The sequence below is a fragment of the Sinocyclocheilus grahami genome, unplaced genomic scaffold, assembly GCF_001515645.1.
Source record: "Sinocyclocheilus grahami isolate Dianchi unplaced genomic scaffold, SAMN03320097.WGS_v1.1 scaffold460.1, whole genome shotgun sequence".
Lineage (NCBI taxonomy): Eukaryota > Metazoa > Chordata > Actinopteri > Cypriniformes > Cyprinidae > Sinocyclocheilus > Sinocyclocheilus grahami.
The window spans coordinates 1,113,931-1,136,838 of NW_015505639.1; the positions used below are offsets into that span (position 1 = coordinate 1,113,931).

A 22,908-nucleotide genomic window follows, 5' to 3' on the forward strand; every position below is an offset into this window, starting at 1 on the left:
GTTTTCACAGTGGTGTCCCTGGAATGTTTGTTATAAACGTAATTTTTGTTCTACATTTATGTTGATACTGACTGGCCATTTTGTCTAGCTGATTGCTATTGTGTATCACACTGAGCTTTTTAGATATAGACTGACAGCTCTCCTGTCCTCATGTCAGGCCAGATGAGAAATAGTAACGCAAAAGCAACATAATGCATTACTTTACATAAAAAGTAACTAACTAATGCAATTAGTTTCTTTTTTAGGGAGTAACACAATATCGTAATGCATTAACTTTTACCAACACTGTTTGCATGTATAGAGTACATTTATATTTGTAGCAATGAGTACCAGAAAATTCACATTTGCACGTTCATTTTTACATGCAAAGAAGTCAACATTTTGTGCATTATTATGTAAGTATTTAAAGGACACACATCATTTGAAATAATACATCAGTGATTAGAATATTATATAGCCTAGTATATGGTGTATTTCAGTTCAACTGAAAGAAATTACCCAATACATCCACAAATGTTTTTGAGTTGATTTGGCTTTAAACTTGATTTTTCAACAGCAGTGTTGGGGTTTTGATGAAACTGGACTTGAATACGACTTTGAACAGTGCTTTGTGAGGTTTGTGGGGAATGATGCATCTGATGAAGGAAGTGAAACGTTTCCATCAGCTTTGACACAGACACTTGATAACGAAGTGAAACACATTTAATCAATTAACCTTTAAACAGTAATATCGATAAGCATTTTTGTTATTGCATATCAAAACAACTCCATCCCACAACATGCAGACAATAACAACCATTTGATACAAAAACTGTATATTTCATCATATTTTTGGCTCTTTACAGAAGTAGCTAACAGACATCATGTGTCTGCGGTAAGTCATGTCCTGTCTAAGACAGTGTGGTGTTGTCAGACTCAGACAACAGACTTTAGAAACCGGACAAAAAAAGCCTCATAAGAATGAATGACAGACAGAAAAATATTTCTCCACGCATGTAAATGAATGCAGTGTAGCGCGAGGGGGCGGAGTCTGGCTCAGGTGCGTCAGCACTTCCTGCTCGCGCAGGTATCTCGGTATCGGACACACCTGAAGCTCCGGATCTGACTGCCGCAGTTTTACTCGGAATCGACGACGCATTTCCACCGAAACTGCTTTAAACGACGGTTTACGTCTGGCTAATGAGGAATTACACCGTTCTGGAGGAGACGAGCACTTGTAGAGCTGAAAAATAGGTAAGAAGATGAAATGTTTCAGCGCAAAACCAAACATCTGCTGCGTTTTTCTGCGGCGGCCTTGTAATGTTTATGTGTATTTATGAGTAAAGCAGAAATGTTCGACACTACTTTCGATTTTGTGTCACAGACGCTTGGCGAGTGTTTGAACGACATAGCCTACATATAATGCGCACTACATTCTCACTGAAGTTGCTTAAAGTTTCCCTTCGGTTTATTCTTGACCTTTTTAGAGGAGAAAGTGACTTTATTGGTCGAGACGCACGAGACAGTTTACTGAACTGACTTTGAAGTGAGCGTTTTTTCTTGTATATATGATTTTATGACTTATTATAGTAGATAATGCATGTATTAAAGTCTAATACTATATATTAATAAGCTAGTGTAATCTTCTCACGTTGATTTTGAGTCATATAGGTCGATTTAAGGTTATCATCTCAATAACAGTGGCCCAGTTGATCTGGATTCACCATATGTTTGTAAAAATAAAGACTTTTCAGCAGAGAAGTTGTTATTTCCAGAGGAGAAAGACTGCTTATGAGTTCCTTTTGGAATTAGTCATTATTTAGACCATACATATTTATAAGTTTTAATGTGTTTTTGACTTAATCATTATGAAGGGATTTTTCTTGGGGGTTTGTTATTTTGATTTGGGCATTCTTTCAGCTATATTATATTATATAAATATTAAGTGGAAATTGTATTTTATTCAAATGTTCTCTTTCTATTCAGATTGGCCTTTTATCCTTTATAAAGGGATTTTATTTTAAACTTTGTTGACTCCTTTTTGATTGTTTATGGATTTGGTCATTCTACCACCAGCTATATATAAAATATTATTTGAAACGTTTTTTTTATAAGTTTTTCCTAGCACCTGTCGCTTACTGATTGTTTGGAATTATAAATATGAGCGTAGTTCATCTGTTAATATCACATGCAAGTTTTTGTTAGTTGTTGTTTTTAGTTTGTTACTCAGACGCAGGCAGTGCGCTGCACGAGACAAAAAAGTAATCTAGCCAAAACCACCGCATAGCTGCTCTTTAGTGTAGATGCATGCTGAGTTTATCAGACGATGCTGTGATTATAAATGAGAGAGACTCCTGGTTAACATGTATTAAAAGGGGTCGTGTTTAGTCACTATTTAGTGTGGTATTTTTTGACAATATTCACTCATCATGACAGTAAAATAGAGCATTCTAAGTCAATATACTGCAGTATTTCCTCTCAATCAGTACAAAAAATGGTTAACACCCGCTCATGCATGAAAAAAATAATACCGTCATGTACCGTTAAACCGGTATAATTTTGGAAAATACCGTGATATACATTTTTGGTCATACCGCCCAGCACTAACTCCTTTATATATTCATTCTGGATTTAATATGTAGCAGACTGTTTTATAAATATTATTTGGAAGTTTGAATATTTTCGCTTACTTTTCAAATGGGTCTTAAATCATTGTTAAAGGGATTTTGATCTTTAGAGAAATGCTTTTTTTTTTAAATTCTTTATAGATTTATAAAGAACATAAATATAGCTAGTAGAATGACTAAATCCATATAAGTATTATATGTTCGTTTTTATTTTTATCTTTTATTTTTTAAATCTCTTCAGGCTCATTTTGAATCATCTATAAAGGACTTTTCTGGAGGTTTTGTTCTTTGGAGAATGACTCCTTTTCGAGTCTTTGTGCGTTTATGTGATTCATCCTATCAGCTTTATTTACGTTTTATTTGTAGGCTGTAATGTTTAAAGTCTTCTCTTTTCAGATTGGTCTTCGATCATTTATACAAGGATTTTACTGGAGGTTTTGTTCATTTGGAGAATGACTCCGGCTCGGCTCTGGTTCTTCTGGACCGCGGTGGTTTTGCATGTGGCTTCGTCAGAGGCTCAGGATGAAGGGAAATGCATGGATAAGTTCAGTCTTGGCAAAGAGGATTTTGTGTTGGACGTAGATGAATCTGTGAAGGAAGGGGCCACGTTCCTGAGTTCTCCTCAAGTGTCTCGGCCTGAAGACTGTGTTCTGGCCTGCTGTAATGATCCAAACTGTAATCTGGCTCTGATTGAACATGGAGAAAATCCCAAAAGCATCAGCTCGTGCTTCATCTTCAACTGCCTGTACAAACAGAAGAAAGTCTGTCGCTTTGTGAGAAAGAATGGCTTCAACAACTACGTTCTGATATCTGTTTTTAAAGATTACCTTGAGCAAAAAAATTCAGGTAAGCAGAAATTGTGTATCTGGAGATGTTAAAAGACATTACTTTTTTCTGTATATAGTTGACAGCTGTGTTTTGAAACCTATTTTTTAAGATTACGTTGTGCAACAGGTGCAAGGTAAGGGAAATGATCTTAAATGTGTCTAGACGTCTGTTGTAGATGTCTTTTTTTTTACAGTTCAGTAATAAATGAGTATATTCAGGTGTTTTATATGCAGTGTTTTCAGATTTGGCTTAAACCTGTTGAGGAGATACTCCTGGAAATACTCATGCATGTCCAGACCTGCTGAAATCTTCAGAAGTGTTCGGGTTGTAGTAACCAGGGGCGTAGAAATAATTTGAGCAGATGGACACATTTAGACCTTAACCTTGACCGGTTTATTGTTATGGTTAACTAAAATCATAAAAAAAATAGAAATATAAAAAATGAAATATAATGCATTAAATTTTTTTATTTCATTTTGTTTAATTTGATGGACTAAAATAGCTAAAACTAAAATAAAAACTATTTATAAATATTAAAAAGACCAATAAAAATGAAAAAAAAAAAAAACTTTGTAAAAATTTTACTAAAATTCTAATAAAATGGAAACGATAAAACCAATTCAAAATATTAATAAAATGGCAAATACTTCTAAAAATACTTCTTATAATAGCATTTATTAATCTTAGTTAATGTCAATTTCAGCATTTCTCAATACATTTTTAAAATCAAAAGTAGTTTCTTTTAAAGGTGACATTGGAGGCCCATTTCACACAAGTTGTCATGTTGCTTTTAGGGTATTTCTGAAATGTCTGTAACATCATCATGCCAGGATCGCTTCATTGGTCAAACGCGCTTTGCAATCTGTTTACAAAAAGGGGTGGGAAGAGGGCGGACTCCATATTTTGCTCTGAGGTGGTCATGTTCAAATACCTAGCTAGTTACGTCAAAACTGGCACCAAAGTGAAACATTTTTAAACTCGGATATTAACAAACTTGCTGAATGTTTTCTTTTCAGCTTTTCTGAGCTGGCAGACACAGCAGAAACCTAACTAAATGCAAAAAAAGCTACAAAAGTGAAAATTTCATCCGATGTCACTTTTAATATTTTTTAATGGATCTGAGCTGATATGAACTAACAATGAACAATTGTATTTTTGCGCAAAGAAAGAAGGCATAACTTTTATTCTCGCTGTAGTATTGTTGTTGCCGTCACACGCTTGAGGAATTCGGCCAATCACAAAGCACTGGATAGCTGGCCAATCACAGCACACCTCGCTTTTCAGACCGATGAGCTTTGTAAAAATCGACGCGTTTCAGAAAGGCGGGGCATAGAGGAGAAGCAATAATGTACACTGTGTGGAAAATAATGTGTTTTTTTAACCTTAAACCGCATAAACACATTTCATTACACCAAATACACAAAATAATGTTCTTTTTAGCAGCATCATATGACCCCTTAATAGTTCTTCTAACTCACCCTATCTACTGATCTTCAGTATACAAGATCCAACATGCCGTGTTCTCTCATAAGCTCTGGCTTGCTTACTCGCTATCATTCTTGGCATCTTGTGCAATTCCCACCGTTGTTGTTTCATATTGCATAATGTTTCATCACTGCAGTGTTTTGATTTCTTGCAGATGTGGAGGACAAACATCCAGTCGCAGTGACCGGGCAGGACAGAGTCGTTCAGCCCAAAGAAGATGTGGTTCTGAACGGCATTGAGAGCAAAGACGATAAAAAGATCGTAAAATATGAGTGGGAAAAGGTGTCTGGAGACCCATCAGCAGTTATGACGGTGGGCTCAGGTTCATTATTAGAATAAGAATTTCTGAAAAAACAAATTGTGCCTATGTATGACTGTTAAACTACCCTTTTAATTCCTTTTTTCTTTATTTGAAGCCTTTATGTATGATGCTTTATAAAGGTATTCATAATGTATATTATAATGCATCATATCTTTTCATAAATAGTTGTAATAAGTATAAAATAATAGTGATAAATATATTAAAAGTTAAATGTGCATTTTCCAGATTCCTTGCTACATGCATATGAATAATACTCTTTTTATATGAATTATGATGTGTAACAATGAAGCATTATAATATATTATAACTGTGTTATAATTATTCATGAGATCATACAATGTATTATAACAAGGCATAATTAATGCATTAAAAGACTTTAATAATGCATTATATAGAAAGGCTTCAAGTAAAGCATTACCGATATTGGTTGAGATTATGACTGTTAAACTACCCTTTTAATTCCTTTTTTCTTTATTTGAAGCCTTTATGTATGATGCTTTATAAAGGTATTCATAATGTATATTATAATGCATCATATCTTTTCATAAATAGTTGTAATAAGTATAAAATAATAGTGATAAATATATTAAAAGTTAAATGTGCATTTTCCAGATTCCTTGCTACATGCATATGAATAATAATCTTTTTATATGAATTATGATGTGTAACAATGAAGCATTATAATATATTATAACTGTGTTATAATTATTCATGAGATCATACAATGTATTATAACAAGGCATAATTAATGCATTAAAAGACTTTAATAATGCATTATATAGAAAGGCTTCAAGTAAAGCATTACCGATATTGGTTGAGATTTTTTTTTTCCATGCTTTTTTTTTAATGAATTATACTTTCTAAAGGTGTAACAAAGAATAGATAAGTATTTTAATATAATGAATGCATTACAAATAGAGCTGGAGATTTAACAGGTTAATTGGATTAATTATTAATGCATGTAACACACTTGCCCCGCCCCAGACCCTCATGGTCATCTGACATTTCATACAGCTGATTTATGACAAATATGATGCAGGGCAACAAACTCACTGCGTGATGGAGCCTAGAGAGCGTAGTTAGAATGTCCCTAAAATTCAAGATTTGGGGCAAAAATGCCCCCGTTTGAGTTTTTGACTCATATTTACATCATATAGTTAAGCAATATCACACAAGCAATAAGTGCAATATCACACGAGTGCAAATGTGATACGGATCTTATACAACAGTTCAGTAAGTAAGAAGTTAATGGTGTGTTATTTTAGACACAATGTTGTCTGTTTTGCTCAGTTTTGCCAATGAAAATATATGCAACACAGCTGCATTTCATTTCTTAATCCATGTTTGGAACGAATTGGGTGAAGCATTAGGCGCGTTGGATTTGAAGCAGTGCTGCACAGATCGATCGGTGTATGACATTAAAGTACCGCTCTCGCGGTACTTTGATAATAGAGACTCGAACTCACAACCTTTGGGTTATGAGTCCGACTCTCTAACCATTAGGTCAGAGAGTCGGACTCATAACCCAAAGGTTGATGTCACACACCGATCGATCTGATCGTGATGATCCGCTTCAAGTCGAACAAGCCTAATGATTCAATGGATCATTAATAAAGAACCATTTACTTCACTCCTGAATGAATCAGCTATTTGAACGAATCGAATGAATAAATGAATAAATGACTTACTCATAATGAATCAGCTATTTGAACGAATCGAATGAATAAATGACTCAATGACTTACTCATTAAGACATTTACTGCCATCTACTGACAGTTTTTAGTTTATTTAAAGTATCATTTCATTAAAGAAATTAATAAAAATTATTAAAGGTATAGTTCACCCACCCAAAAATGACAATTTTGTCATCATTTACTCACCCTCGTGGTCCAAAAGAGTATATGTAATATATTTTATGTTGAATCAAACTAAATATTTCTTGCTGGAGCTACTTTTTGTAATGTCTGTTTGATGCTTTACACAACAATGACTTTAAATTATCTTATGGGAGTAATTTCTCGCTTTTCAGACCGATGAGCTTTGTAAAAATCGACGCGTTTCAGAAAGGCGGGGCATAGAGGAGAAGCAATAATGTACACTGTGTGGAAAATAATGTGTTTTTTTAACCTTAAACCGCATAAACACATTTCATTACACCAAATACACAAAATAATGTTCTTTTTAGCAGCATCATATGACCCCTTAATAGTTCTTCTAACTCACCCTATCTACTGATCTTCAGTATACAAGATCCAACATGCCGTGTTCTCTCATAAGCTCTGGCTTGCTTACTCGCTATCATTCTTGGCATCTTGTGCAATTCCCACCGTTGTTGTTTCATATTGCATAATGTTTCATCACTGCAGTGTTTTGATTTCTTGCAGATGTGGAGGACAAACATCCAGTCGCAGTGACCGGGCAGGACAGAGTCGTTCAGCCCAAAGAAGATGTGGTTCTGAACGGCATTGAGAGCAAAGACGATAAAAAGATCGTAAAATATGAGTGGGAAAAGGTGTCTGGAGACCCATCAGCAGTTATGACGGTGGGCTCAGGTTCATTATTAGAATAAGAATTTCTGAAAAAACAAATTGTGCCTATGTATGACTGTTAAACTACCCTTTTAATTCCTTTTTTCTTTATTTGAAGCCTTTATGTATGATGCTTTATAAAGGTATTCATAATGTATATTATAATGCATCATATCTTTTCATAAATAGTTGTAATAAGTATAAAATAATAGTGATAAATATATTAAAAGTTAAATGTGCATTTTCCAGATTCCTTGCTACATGCATATGAATAATACTCTTTTTATATGAATTATGATGTGTAACAATGAAGCATTATAATATATTATAACTGTGTTATAATTATTCATGAGATCATACAATGTATTATAACAAGGCATAATTAATGCATTAAAAGACTTTAATAATGCATTATATAGAAAGGCTTCAAGTAAAGCATTACCGATATTGGTTGAGATTTTTTTTTTTCCATGCTTTTTTTTTAATGAATTATACTTTCTAAAGGTGTAACAAAGAATAGATAAGTATTTTAATATAATGAATGCATTACAAATAGAGCTGGAGATTTAACAGGTTAATTGGATTAATTATTAATGCATGTAACACACTTGCCCCGCCCCAGACCCTCATGGTCATCTGACATTTCATACAGCTGATTTATGACAAATATGATGCAGGGCAACAAACTCACTGCGTGATGGAGCCTAGAGAGCGTAGTTAGAATGTCCCTAAAATTCAAGATTTGGGGCAAAAATGCCCCCGTTTGAGTTTTTGACTCATATTTACATCATATAGTTAAGCAATATCACACAAGCAATAAGTGCAATATCACACGAGTGCAAATGTGATACGGATCTTATACAACAGTTCAGTAAGTAAGAAGTTAATGGTGTGTTATTTTAGACACAATGTTGTCTGTTTTGCTCAGTTTTGCCAATGAAAATATATGCAACACAGCTGCATTTCATTTCTTAATCCATGTTTGGAACGAATTGGGTGAAGCATTAGGCGCGTTGGATTTGAAGCAGTGCTGCACAGATCGATCGGTGTATGACATTAAAGTACCGCTCTCGCGGTACTTTGATAATAGTGACGTGACGTGGCCAAGTATGGTTACCCATACTAGGAATTAGTGCTCTGCATTTATCCCATCCTAAGTGCACACACACACACACACACAGCAGTGAACACACACCCGGAGCAGTGGGCAGCCATTTATGCTGTGGCACCCGGGGAGCAGTTGGGGGTTCGGTGCCTTGCTCAAGGGCACCTCAGTCGTGGTATTGAAGGTGGACGAGAGCGCTGGACATTCACTCCCCCCACCTACACTCCCTGCCGGTACGAGACTCGAACTCACAACCTTTGGGTTATGAGTCCGACTCTCTAACCATTAGGTCAGAGAGTCGGACTCATAACCCAAAGGTTGATGTCACACACCGATCGATCTGATCGTGATGATCCGCTTCAAGTCGAACAAGCCTAATGATTCAATGGATCATTAATAAAGAACCATTTACTTCACTCCTGAATGAATCAGCTATTTGAACGAATCGAATGAATAAATGACTCAATGACTTACTCATTAAGACATTTACTGCCATCTACTGACAGTTTTTAGTTTATTTAAAGTATCATTTCATTAAAGAAATTAATAAAAATTATTAAAGGTATAGTTCACCCACCCAAAAATGACAATTTTGTCATCATTTACTCACCCTCGTGGTCCAAAAGAGTATATGTAATATATTTTATGTTGAATCAAACTAAATATTTCTTGCTGGAGCTACTTTTTGTAATGTCTGTTTGATGCTTTACACAACAATGACTTTAAATTATCTTATGGGAGTAATTTCCCAGCCAAATTTGATGTGCGATAAATTAGATTAATTAATCGCCTCGTCATGTAATTAATTCGATTAAAAAATGTATTCGCTTACTAGCCCTAATTAAAATACTTTACTAATGTGTTATATATATATATATATATAAAGGCTTCTTCGTGCTTTTTGAAGAATTCTACTTCTATAATTGTAACAAAGAATAGATAAGTAATTATAATGTAAGTGTGGATCAAATAATTGTTAAATAATTATTCATGAGTTCATACTGTGTATTATTATAAAGTTATGGTTATCATAATAGCTCATACAATGCATTAAAAGGTGCATTACAGGGCATAATTAATGCAATAAAAATAATCTATGATGCATTGTATGCATAGGCTTCAAGCAAAGTGTTACCGAAATTTCTTTAATGTACAATATACATTTTAATAATTTTTTTTTGTCAGGAAGGGCCGTTTGAGGATTCAGTGACAGTCTCCAATCTTTCTCCGGGGATGTATAAGTTCAGACTCACGGTCACAGATGCCGCTGATCAGACCGGATCGGCCGAGGTGTCTATTTTGGTCCTGACGCCAGAACAGTCACTCCGTGAGTACTGTACATGAAAACACATGTTGTGTGTTTACTTCATTTGTTTATTCATTTTTTTTAACCCTTCTGCTGTGCTGAAAATCCTTTATGCAATTTGGTGTTCCTGGTCAAAAATGACCGGCCTTTTAAAAATTTGGTATATGTGACCCTGGAGCACAAAAGCAGTGTTAAGTCGCTGGGGTATATTTGTAGCAATAGCCAACAATACATTGTATGGGTCAAAATTATAGATTTTTCTTTTATGCCAAAATCATTAGGATATTAAGTAAAGATCATGTTCCATGAAGATATTTAGTAAATATATTCAAATTTAATTATTTTTGATTAGTAATATGCATTGCTAAGAACTTAATTTGGACAACTTTAAAGATGATTTTCTCAATATTTAGATTTTTTTTGCACCCTCAGATTCCAGATTTTCTAATAGTTGTATCTCGGCCAAATATTGTCCGATCCTAACAAACCATACATCAATGGAAAGCTTATTATTCAGATTCGTTCAAATGGCTGATTCATTCAGGAGTGAAGTAAATGGTTCTTTATTAATGATCCATTGAATCATTAGGCTTGTTCGACTTGAAGCGGATCATCACGATCAGATCGATCGGTGTGTGACATCAACCTTTGGGTTATGAGTCCGACTCTCTAACCATTAGGTCAGAGAGTCGGACTCATAACCCAAAGGTTGATGTCACACACCGATCGATCTGATCGTGATGATCCGCTTCAAGTCGAACAAGCCTAATGATTCAATGGATCATTAATAAAGAACCATTTACTTCACTCCTGAATGAATCAGCTATTTGAACGAATCGAATGAATAAATGACTCAATGACTTACTCATTAAGACATTTACTGCCATCTACTGACAGTTTTTAGTTTATTTAAAGTATCATTTCATTAAAGAAATTAATAAAAATTATTAAAGGTATAGTTCACCCACCCAAAAATGACAATTTTGTCATCATTTACTCACCCTCGTGGTCCAAAAGAGTATATGTAATATATTTTATGTTGAATCAAACTAAATATTTCTTGCTGGAGCTACTTTTTGTAATGTCTGTTTGATGCTTTACACAACAATGACTTTAAATTATCTTATGGGAGTAATTTCCCAGCCAAATTTGATGTGCGATAAATTAGATTAATTAATTGCCTCGTCATGTAATTAATTCGATTAAAAAATTTATTCGCTTACTAGCCCTAATTAAAATACTTTACTAATGTGTTATATATATATATATATAAAGGCTTCTTCGTGCTTTTTGAAGAATTATACTTCTATAAGTGTAACAAAGAATAGATAAGTAATTATAATGTAAGTGTGGATCAAATAATTGTTAAATAATTATTCATGAGTTCATACTGTGTATTATTATAAAGTTATGGTTATCATAATAGCTCATACAATGCATTAAAAGGTGCATTACAGGGCATAATTAATGCAATAAAAATAATCTATGATGCATTGTATGCATAGGCTTCAAGCAAAGTGTTACCGAAATTTCTTTAATGTACAATATACATTTTAATAATTTTTTTTGTCAGGAAGGGCCGTTTGAGGATTCAGTGACAGTCTCCAATCTTTCTCCGGGGATGTATAAGTTCAGACTCACGGTCACAGATGCCGCTGATCAGACCGGATCGGCCGAGGTGTCTATTTTGGTCCTGACGCCAGAACAGTCACTCCGTGAGTACTGTACATGAAAACACATGTTGTGTGTTTACTTCATTTGTTTATTCATTTTTTTTAACCCTTCTGCTGTGCTGAAAATCCTTTATGCAATTTGGTGTTCCTGGTCAAAAATGACCGGCCTTTTAAAAATTGCTTGTAAATCTCTTATTTTGGTATATGTGACCCTGGAGCACAAAAGCAGTGTTAAGTCGCTGGGGTATATTTGTAGCAATAGCCAACAATACATTGTATGGGTCAAAATTATTGATTTTTCTTTTATGCCAAAATCATTAGGATATTAAGTAAAGATCATGTTCCATGAAGATATTTAGTAAATATATTCAAATTTAATTATTTTTGATTAGTAATATGCATTGCTAAGAACTTAATTTGGACAACTTTAAAGATGATTTTCTCAATATTTAGATTTTTTTGCACCCTCAGATTCCAGATTTTCTAATAGTTGTATCTCGGCCAAATATTGTCCGATCCTAACAAACCATACATCAATGGAAAGCTTATTATTCAGCTTTCAGATGATGCATAAATCTCAATTTCAAAAAATTTACTCTTAAGTCTTGTTTTGTGGTCTAGGGTCACATATTATCGCCAAATTTAGGATTTCATATTTTTATCATCTAAAACTGCCAGTAGGTGGCGTTTCTTTCAATTTGCACAGGTTTTGTATTTCTTTTTGGAACTGACTGATTGTAGGCCTCATTAAACTGAGTTTTTCAGTCAGTATTGCCAAAATTATCAACTCAAAAACAGATGTACATAAGTTAATGTTCATTCCCGTATGTGTCGTTATGATATTAAAAGCAACAGCTTTCGTTAAAGTAGTAGGTCATTGCTGTCATGTTCTCTGATAAGTGTTTCTCAGTCATTTAATCTGATTTATCATAATGAAATTCACATGCACTGTTGACCTGAGATGAGTTCTGGTCCAACAGGTTTTGAAGCGACCTTAAAAATACACGGATTAACCATTTACCAGGATTTGTCAGACTTTAATGCATAAATGGTTTTATTCTGTTAACCCAGTATGTGCTTTTCTGTTTTCTAAAAATTTTATTTTTCCCTCATATTTCATATTAAAAGGAGCTTCAGCTAATTTCAGCTTTGCTTGGTCGAAACTGTCAAATTAGCAGTTTAATGATTTATTTTCAATGGAAATGATTCAGTTGTAGTTTAGTGACCGATTGCCTGATGTTTCCTGGTTTTAGTAGAAACCGGAAACCCCTTGAGCTGCGAGAGGCCATTTTCTTGAGTGTTTCACAAACTGGAGCGGCAGGTTTTGCGGTGGGAGTTTCACAGAGAATGAGGTTGTTCTAGTCATTGAGCGTTTGTGAAACCGCTCTGATCTGGTCTAGCTGCCAAATGTAAATCTAAAATCCATATGAGATAAGACAAATTCTATTACTTTTAATGCTGAACAGATATTTACATGGCTTTGTATTCATTTGAATTAATCATGTTGCATTTGCATTATTTATAGTGTTTGGTTTTGCTGCCTTTGAGTTCAAAGCGCAGTGTTTGTCTCATCATTGATGGTGAGAAAATATTGTGAAGAAGCTCATTAAATATGAATACATGTTTTTCCAAGACTTAAATGCATGTTTATCAGCAGCATCTGTAACATGCAGACAGAAAACAAACACACATACAATGCATACAGAACTAAACGTACAATACAAGTTTTTTTTCATTTGTACGTTCTAAGGAACGAGATGTTAGTTACTGTGGTAAATCAACCGCATGTTCGTGTTTTGTCTTGTGTTGTGTAATGCAAGTGATAGTTTCAGTTTTCTGTTCGAATGAGCATTCATATTTCACATAGTTCATGTGTTCATACACACGATTATGTAAATGAGCAGTATAGTATGGGAATCGACTATAAAATACATTCAGGAATGCCGTTCGTGCCCTAACAACACATGCATTATTTTAATAAATTGACATTATATTTGTATTTGCTTGCTCTTTCACAGCGTCACTGTTATTGAGTCATAAATCAAGACTTAACCCTATCTTGACAGTGTATTGTTCAAGTAATGAAGCTTTCATTTGAGTTCCCATAAAAATAAATGCATTGATATGACATTCGATACTGACATTAATTGCACTGATGCTCTAATGTTATTGTCATGTGTTTTGCACATTGTCTCTTAAATTAACTTTACCACAGAGGCTCGCAAAACTTAATTGCATTTTCTCATGCAATTTGTCATGGCATGCTATATAGAAGCAGCAGCACAAACACGTGCTGATGTGCATTGACAAAGCGTTACTTCAGAATACTTTAAATATAGTATTGCATGCAAATTATATCATACTTTTGGTGTTTTCTGTCTGTCTGGAAGAATAAATAAAATGTTCCGTCAAGCTGCAAGCATAACATTTGTTATCTTACACATTTTATCTCCCCAACAGATTCATTTGAAGTAAGTTTATGATGCATGTTCGCTATTCCCAATTCAGAATCCAATTTATACTCGCACCCGGCTCCGCAAGTCTCCACGAGCGCATCTGGCAGTATGGATGAGGCTTGACGCACGCGCGCAACCTGTGTTGACTCACGCCTGGCTCCGTGTTTAAAACGAATGTAAATTCAGTCTAACTGCTTGCTAATTTCACTTGGATGAAACAAAACATTCAGCACATTTTCCACTTGTTCTTAAAATCCCAAATACTTAAAATGAATAAACCAGCCTATGTAACATATGTAATATTTTAATAATTGACTTAAGAAATACAGTTCTTTATTTATAAACAAATAAACAAATATTTTCTGTGAAATTATTAAAATATTACATATAAATAGTTCTTTATTTATAAAAAATAAACCAATATTTTCTAATTCAGTAATTAAATTAATTCTGTAAAAGTAGTTATACCATTATAATTTTGCCTGCTGAAAAAAAAAAACATTAGAACCCCTCCCAAAACACAATAACAAATGTAATGGATTTGAGGGTTATGATGGGAATTGTTTGGTTTTAATGTGAACTATAATGGTGTTAAAAAAAACATTAGAACCCCTCCCAAAACACAATAACAAATGTAATGGATTTGAGGGTTATAATGGGAATTGTATTGGTTTTAAACTATAATGGTGTTTATTTGATGGATTCTATTGGTGGGATGTAATCTGGCAGATGGCAACCAATAGAACAACAGTAATTCCTATTGGAATAATGCCCAAAACAAAAAGGAATTTTGTAATGGTTTAATGGAAACTATAATAATTTCTGTGATGGTTTCTATTGCTTTTTTCAGCAGGGTAATGATACCCATACTGTGCTGCACATTATTGGCAATATTGAGCTGAAGCTTGACTTTGCAAATTTAATATTTTGCAATTTGATATTTTCCCCCAAATCGCACAGCCCCAACTAAAATGGCTGTTTTTCTTCCCATCAGATCACTGTCTGGTGCCGAAGAAGGAGGGTCCGTGTCGAGGCTCTTTCCCACGCTGGCACTACAACGCCGTCACAGAGAAATGTGAGCAGTTCAAGTTTGGAGGCTGCAAACCAAACCGCAACAACTACCTGGCGCTCAACGAATGCCTGAACGCTTGCGACAAAGTTTCAGGTATTGAGCTTTTTATGGTCATGTTATAAGTGCATGCCAGTTAATTACAGATAAAACTGTCATAGTACAAAGAAACTAGTTGAAAGTCTAATTCAATTAAGTAAGTATACTGCACAATGGTTGTTATTGTGCAAATTGTGTATAAAAGTGTTCATTTATTTATTTAATGAAACATATATTAGATATCTAATGCAAAATAGCTTTTGCAAGTAAATATTGTAAAACTAAACATGTTTGTCTTATTAAAATGTAACTCTATTCCAACCTAAATACTTTTACATGCATTCATTTAGCAGACGCTTTCATCCAAATAAATATATCATACATTTATTTAAATCGTTGACATTTGGGTTTACCAGTCATGAAAAATTATATAATAATATATATTAAAATTATATATTATTATATATTCTGCAAGTAAAACTTGTTTGCTAATTAAATTAAAGGTAATGCAAGTGTAATGCCATTATTGTGCAAAATGTGTATATAAAAAAGTGTTTATTTAAACAAGCATGAAACGTGTAATACTATAGGCATGTAATACAAAATAACTTTTACCTTACCTTTTATAGCTTTATGATATACTTATTGTGACTTTTTCCCATGTAAATATTGTCTTTATTAAAGCATAACCCTAGTTTGACCTAAATGCATTTACTCATTTAGCAGACTCTTTTGTCAGAAGCAAATGAGGACAAGCGATTTATTATTATGTATTTAAATGTTTGACGTTTAGGTTTACCAGTCATGAGGCTTTGGGGTTTTTATTCTGGTTCTCGCAAAATAAACCAGACGATGGTCAAACTGAATTGTGTTAGATATTTTAGGCTGTTTCTTCTTATGAAACTGCATTAAAAACATGCATTGCCTGTTAAATTGAACATAAACTGAAACGAACAAAGCAGAGGTGTCATCAGTGATGCTTTCAGAGCAGCTCGTTCAGAAATCCCTGAATTATTTATCAAGTCTGCCTGTGCATGCTTTTTAGAAATAATTTACACTTTATTTGATATTTCATTTGCCTAATTTTATTACACTAACACATTTTTAAGAGTGACTTTTCAAAAATGATTTCAGGTGCTGCTGTTTTACATTAAATATTTTCTTATTGCAGCTTCTGCTAAGCCACCGTCTGGAAGATTAGGTCCGATCCACGATCATCGTAAGTCAATAATTGCTGATGATTCCCTTTCGAGGGAACTTCGAACTGCGTCCTCTAGAGGTCGCTATAAGGAAACGCTATAAGGCTTCTCAGGGAACCATGGTTACATACGTAACCTGAGACGTTCCCTTTCGAGGGAACTTCGAACAGCATCCTCTAGTTTCCTTATAGCGACCTCTAGAAGACGCAGTGTCTCGTTCCCTTCTCAGGGAACCATGGTTACATACGTAACCGGAGACGTTCCCTTTGAATTAGTGTGTAGAATATTCATGTAGGCATTGACAAGTGAAATCCTCTTTCAAACACACACAGGTGAGCAGTGTGACGCGGCTTGTGGTCCAGATCATTTCTCATGTTCAAGTAAATGCTGCATCGAGAAAGAGTTGGAGTGTGACGGGGAACCGCAGTGCAGCGACGGTTCGGACGAGGCTGAATGCTCCAAACGTAAAAACATGATACATACACATTACCTTAGTAGTTAACCTCTTAAGTGCCACTGGCCCACCGGTGGGCCCGTTGGCGCTCTTTTTCTCATTGTATTTTTTTCTCTGTCACATATCTTAGTAATAATCATAAATTGAAATATCATTTGAAAGCTTAAAACCTCAAAATTCATCCTGTGAAAACCATTTTGAAATCAGACATTGTGTTACCATGGAAATGGTACTTTAAAATCTTTTGGCGGTCTCCTCCCCCTTAGTGGGTGGAGTCAGGTGTCATATTACAAAATGTATTATGGTCTTTTAGAATCAAAACTTTTTATAATCTTGACAAAATACATATCATCGGAAAGGTCTGAGTCTCAAAATTCTATTTTGTGATAGAAGTAATACTGACAGAGATATTTAGACATTTGTGACAGAAAAATGCATTTACAAAAATTCAGTGGAGTTTTGATGGCACCCGGTGGCTGTTTGTGGTATAACGCCCTAAATAAAATCTCTCAGGAACCTAATTTTTTTATATCAACTTCAAATTTGGAACATATTTAGACATAAGGCTTTAATTTTATAGCAATTTTGGATTCAAAAATATTTGGAAAAATATTTATTTTATATAAAATAAAATAAAAATGGTACAGTGCATTTTCGTTACAGTCAATTTTAACTTTTTTTTTAACTTTTTGATACTTTAATATTTTGAAATGATTCTACTTCTGTAATAATCTGCAGATTGTCTTTTTTAAAAAGACTCCAACCTTAGGTCTGTATTCCAAAGCGTTCATGAATTATAACAATTTAAGTTTGAATAGTGCACTTTCACATCTATATTCAAAAATGGGGGGTGGCACTTAAAGGGTTAAAGGAATAGTTCACTCAAAAATAAACATTCTGACATCATTTACTCGCACCTGTATGACTTGTATGTCTGCTGAAATGCCAAGTTATCTGAAGTCATACTAGAGCTTTGTTTTTTGTTATTGAGTTGTTATTCACCGAAAAGCTAGCTTTTGACATGGGAAGACTTCAAATAAAGTGCATCGAGTCATATACGTAATGCTTTTATGCTGCTTTATTGTCACTTTTGATCTCCAAAGTGTCTTTCTGCTTTCATTTAGTAAAGAACATACAGGATTGAGCCTAAGGGAGTAAATGATGACAGAATTATTTTTATGTAATTTTTTTATTTTATGAACTGTCCCTTTAAATGTACTTTATTTAGGGATTGAAATAAGGTTCAGGCTCATTTATATTAGTTTTATGTGTGATTGAATTGATTCATTTAAGTTTTTCTTGTTTTTCTGTTCAGTGGACAGCAAGTTCCGTCGATTGCTGGATATTCCTGTGGACAAAAGCAAAGGTGATTCATATTTCATATTTTTAACTTGAAACTTTAAATATATCTCGCTAAGTATTTATTGATTAGAATTTTATCTTGAAAAGGTCATCGCTGTATTTCTTTTTTTTTTTTTTATATGCAAACCTGAAATATATATTGTTGGAAGTATTTTTATTTTGTTGAAAAATTAATCACTGTTCATCACTTCAATAATTATATTTAATTGTTGGTTATTAAATATGAAAACATAAAAAAAAAAATTGTTTATTTTTTATTATAAAAAAACTCATTTGTATTTCATTTGCATTTTACTTTCTGTTATGATATATGCAAACTTTAAACATATTTTTAAGAATTTATTGATTATAACTTTACCTTTAAAAACTCATCACTGAATTATTTTATATTTATTCTTATGATATATGCAAACCTAAAATACATATTTTTAAATGATCTTCAATAATCTTGAAAAACTGATTACTGTATTTCATTTTGTTATATGCCATTTATATATCATTAAAAATTATAATTTTATCTTGAAAAGCCATTACTGCATTTCATTTATATTTCATTTTCTGTCATTATTTATGCACACCTAAACCTTTTTAAACATGTACTGATTATAATTTTATCTTGAAAATCTTGTTCACTGCATTGTGTTTTTTAAAAAGTTACAAAAGTTGTATTTGCATATTCACAGTTTGTGTAAATTAAAATCTAGAATACAATTAGGAAATGTTAAAAATATTTTATTCATCATATGTTATTGTTTTATTTTTGTGAAATTATAATTTTGTCTTGAAGATGGATTGAGTTGGGCAGGTCATTCCACCAGGAGGGAACATTTAATTTAAAAGTCTGTGAAATATATATAATATATTATTAATATGTGACCCTGGAGCACAAAACCAGTCTTAAAGGGTTAGTTCACCCAAAAATGAAAATTAGCCCATAAATTACTCACCCTCAAGTCATCCTAGGTGTATATGACTTTCTTCTTTCAGACGAATCCAGTCGGAGTTATATTAAAAATTGTCTTTGATCTTTGAAGCTGTTTAATGGCGCTTAGCGGGTGTTGCATGCATCAGTCCAAAAGAAGTGAAATAAAGTGTGCCCATCCATAAAAAAAAAAACCCATCTCTCACGGCTCCGGGAGGTGAACAAAGGCCTTCTGTAGCAAATCCATGCGTTTTTGTAAGAAAAATATCCATATTCAAAGCGTAATAATCAATTTAAAGGGATGGTTGACTGTTTTTTTTCTAGGCTTGGTTGTGTTTATGGGGTGCAGTCTAACATGTGCTTCGTTTTTAAAAATAACGCATTATTTTTCACATAATTTACCTTTATTCCACACCGATCTGTCCCTTCTCTGACAAACGACTCAATTATTTCCTGTTTTTATGAAGCCCCTCCCTCAGAAATACGAGATGGGCTGAGATTGGTCAACTGGCTCAGTGTGTTGTGATTGGCTAAACCGCCTCTAGTGCGCGTCTGAACATCCCGCCCCTCAAGCTCAGAATGTGCTCCGGTTGTGTTGTAAACAATGACGTCCTCTATATCGCTTATCAATTTGAGCCCGATTGAGACGCAGAGAATATTAATGAAGAGGATCGCGCAGAACCTGTGCAAGCACGGCTCTTAATGGTATGTTTGTTTGTTGTTGTCTCATACTTTTAGATACGCTGTTGTTTGTAAATACTACTGCTTCTGTTAGCTTTTAACATACGGTTTTATTCTGATTAGAGCTTTAATACAGCACCGCAACCGTATGCACGTCCATGTATAACGCTTCTCATAGCTATGTGAAAATAAGTGTATAAATGGAACAGTTTGTTGGAGCTGATCTGAATGAGAGAGAGATAGAGAGAGCGAGAGTAATGCAGAGCATGGCGATGCGAGGAACAGGATGAGAACCGCTGCTTTAGAACATTAGTTTTGAAACTTGTGAATCCATTCGAATCGTTAGAAGACAGAATCGCGATTCATATATGAACAGATTTTTACGTGCACCCCTAGTTTTCTCTTCCTCTTCTCTAAAGCAGTGCATGCCTCGCCCCCTTTGCTGCGTGTTCCCGAGGGCAGGGTTTATCTGGGTTTGTGACGTAACGGCCCCGGGAAGTAACTCGTTGTAGTCCCTACCAGCCGTTTTTAGTTGGCATTAAACTGCCAGAATTTTAAAAGACAATATCTCCGTTTGCATTGAACTTTCAGCGCTGCAACTTTGCAGATATTGTTTATGCTCAAACAGCAACATTACACACTATCTAACGTTAAAAAAGAGAAATCGCATTCAACCACCCCTTTAATCTAGCTTGCAGCTCACTGTTGTACACAGAAGCAGTTCTGGGAGCATGATGTATGAGGTCAGCTTTGCGCATTTGCGCCTTTATTCAGCCCCCGGAGCCGTGTGAGACACTTTTTTTTTTTTTTATGGATGGGCACATTTTATTTCACTTCTTTTGGACTGATGCATGCAACACCTGCTGAGTGGCATTAAACAGCTTGAAAGATCAAAGACTATTTTTAATATAACTCCGACTGGATTCGTCTGAAAGAAGAATGTCATATACACCTAGGATGACTTGAGGGTGAGTAATTTATGGGCTAATTTTCATTTTTGGGTGAACTAACCCTTTAAGTCCCTGGGGGATATTTGTAGCAGTAGCCGAAAATACATTGTATGGGTCAAAATTGATTTTTTCATTTATGCCAAAAATCATTAGGATATTAAGTAAAGATCATGTTCCATGAAGATGTTTTGTAAATGTCCTACCGTAAATATATCAAAACTTAATGTTTGATTAGTAATATTCATTGCTAAGAATTTCATTTGAACAACTTTAAAAATTATTTTCTCAATATTTGGATTTTTTTGCACCCTCAGATTCCAGATTTTCAAATAGTTGTATCTCAGCCAAATATTGTCCTATCATAAACCATACATCAATGGAAAGCTATTTATTCAGCTTTCAGATGATGCATAAATCTCAATTTCAAGAAATTGACCCTTATGACTGGTTTTGTGCTCCAGGGTCACATATGATTATAATATATATATATAATACATTAATTATTATGATTACAGTTTTTCATTTAGTAACTAAAAATGTTTTATAGTTTTAGTTCATAATAATAATAATAACCCCGCTCTGGCTTGTGTAATAACGTTTTATTTAAATGTAATTTCTGTGTCCTTAAACTAAATTTCCTTGGGAAAAAATCTTCAGTAGATCTTTGCGTTGCTTTATAGTACCTTTGTTTGGCTCTGCTGATATATCCAGATGCATTGACGTAACGTGACTGTTGTGTCTCTGTTCAGCTGCCATCGTGATCGCCATCATCCTGGGCTTGGCCATCGCCGTCCTGCTGGTGGTTATCTTATGTTGCCTCCTGAAGGGAAAGAAGAAGCACAGAAACAAACATCAGCACGTGGCCGTTAACGGCGGTCACGTTCACAGCTACGAGGATTCAGAGAAACTCGTCTACAACAGCACAACCAAACCCATCTGAGCATTAACTCCGTTTAACAGGACATCTATTCTTACTGCTGGAGCGTGACGTGAAAAATTAATTTGTATATGCAATAATTATTTGATTTCTTCACTTGTTTTGAGTAGACGGGATGGAAACTGTGCAGAAAGTTCGTTTGATTTGCTTGTTTTGAGTTTAAAACAACTTTTATTACCAGCTGCTTTTTTTTTTTAACTTTTCTTATTTCTGTTCTTTGCTTTATATATTAGCTTGTTGGATTTTGCTCAGGGGTGAATGTGTTGCAATAGCGTATAATAAAGCCAGTTTTATGACCACAAAAAATTAAATCAAGATTCTTGAGCCATGTGCTTCAATTTTGCAATACAGCTGGGCGAAGACTGGAGTGTTTTTTGTTTTTATTTGAAATGCTGCCTCTCATCAGTTAATTTTAAAGCCATGTAAACATTGCAATACTATCTAGAAATTAGTTTTATATTTTAGTTTGAGATATGATATATTGATTAATGGCTCTTTGTCGTGTAAACTCTTGTTTTGTTACATTACGTTAGCTACATTAGGAGTTTTATTTTCTTTCTTTTTTTATTACTATATATTGTTTCTGTTTAGTAAACTGATGTTTTGGATTCAGAAATGACATTTGTGGTGAAAAATCCTACCCACACGCTGCAAATTTGTACATAGACTTTTTTTTTTTAATATGTATCAAAAACTTGCCTGATGTGTAAACTATTAATCATAGACAGTCTCAATAAAACGAAAGTGTACAGACTGTGTGTGTGTGTGTGTGTGAGAGAGAGAGAGAGAGTGTGAGAGAGAGAGGGAGAGTGTGTGAGAGAGGAAGAGTGTGTGTGTGTGAGAGAGAGGGAGAGTGTGTGTGAGAGTGAGAGAGAGAGAGTGTGTGTGTGTGTGTGAGAGAGAGAGTGTGTGTGTGTGTGTGTGTGTGTTTGTGATGATTTGATTTGATTTTAGAAACGTGTTATTATTAGACCCGCAGATGGCGC

At 34.2% G+C, this 22,908-nt stretch overlaps 1 protein-coding gene across 1 annotated transcript; it reads left to right on the plus strand.

Annotated features, from left to right (window-relative positions):
- The first annotated feature begins 1,007 nt into the window (after positions 1-1,007).
- On the plus strand, positions 1,008-22,680 carry LOC107552882 (kunitz-type protease inhibitor 1-like). The gene is made up of 10 exons (XM_016234921.1): positions 1,008-1,225; positions 2,997-3,452; positions 5,074-5,231; positions 7,619-7,783; positions 10,060-10,201; positions 15,304-15,474; positions 16,589-16,636; positions 16,949-17,080; positions 18,386-18,442; positions 21,729-22,680. The coding sequence occupies exons 1-10, from the start codon at positions 1,180-1,182 to the stop codon at positions 21,923-21,925; spliced, it is 1,572 nt and encodes a 523-aa protein (XP_016090407.1). The 5' UTR covers positions 1,008-1,179; the 3' UTR covers positions 21,926-22,680.
- The last annotated feature ends 228 nt before the right edge of the window (positions 22,681-22,908 follow it).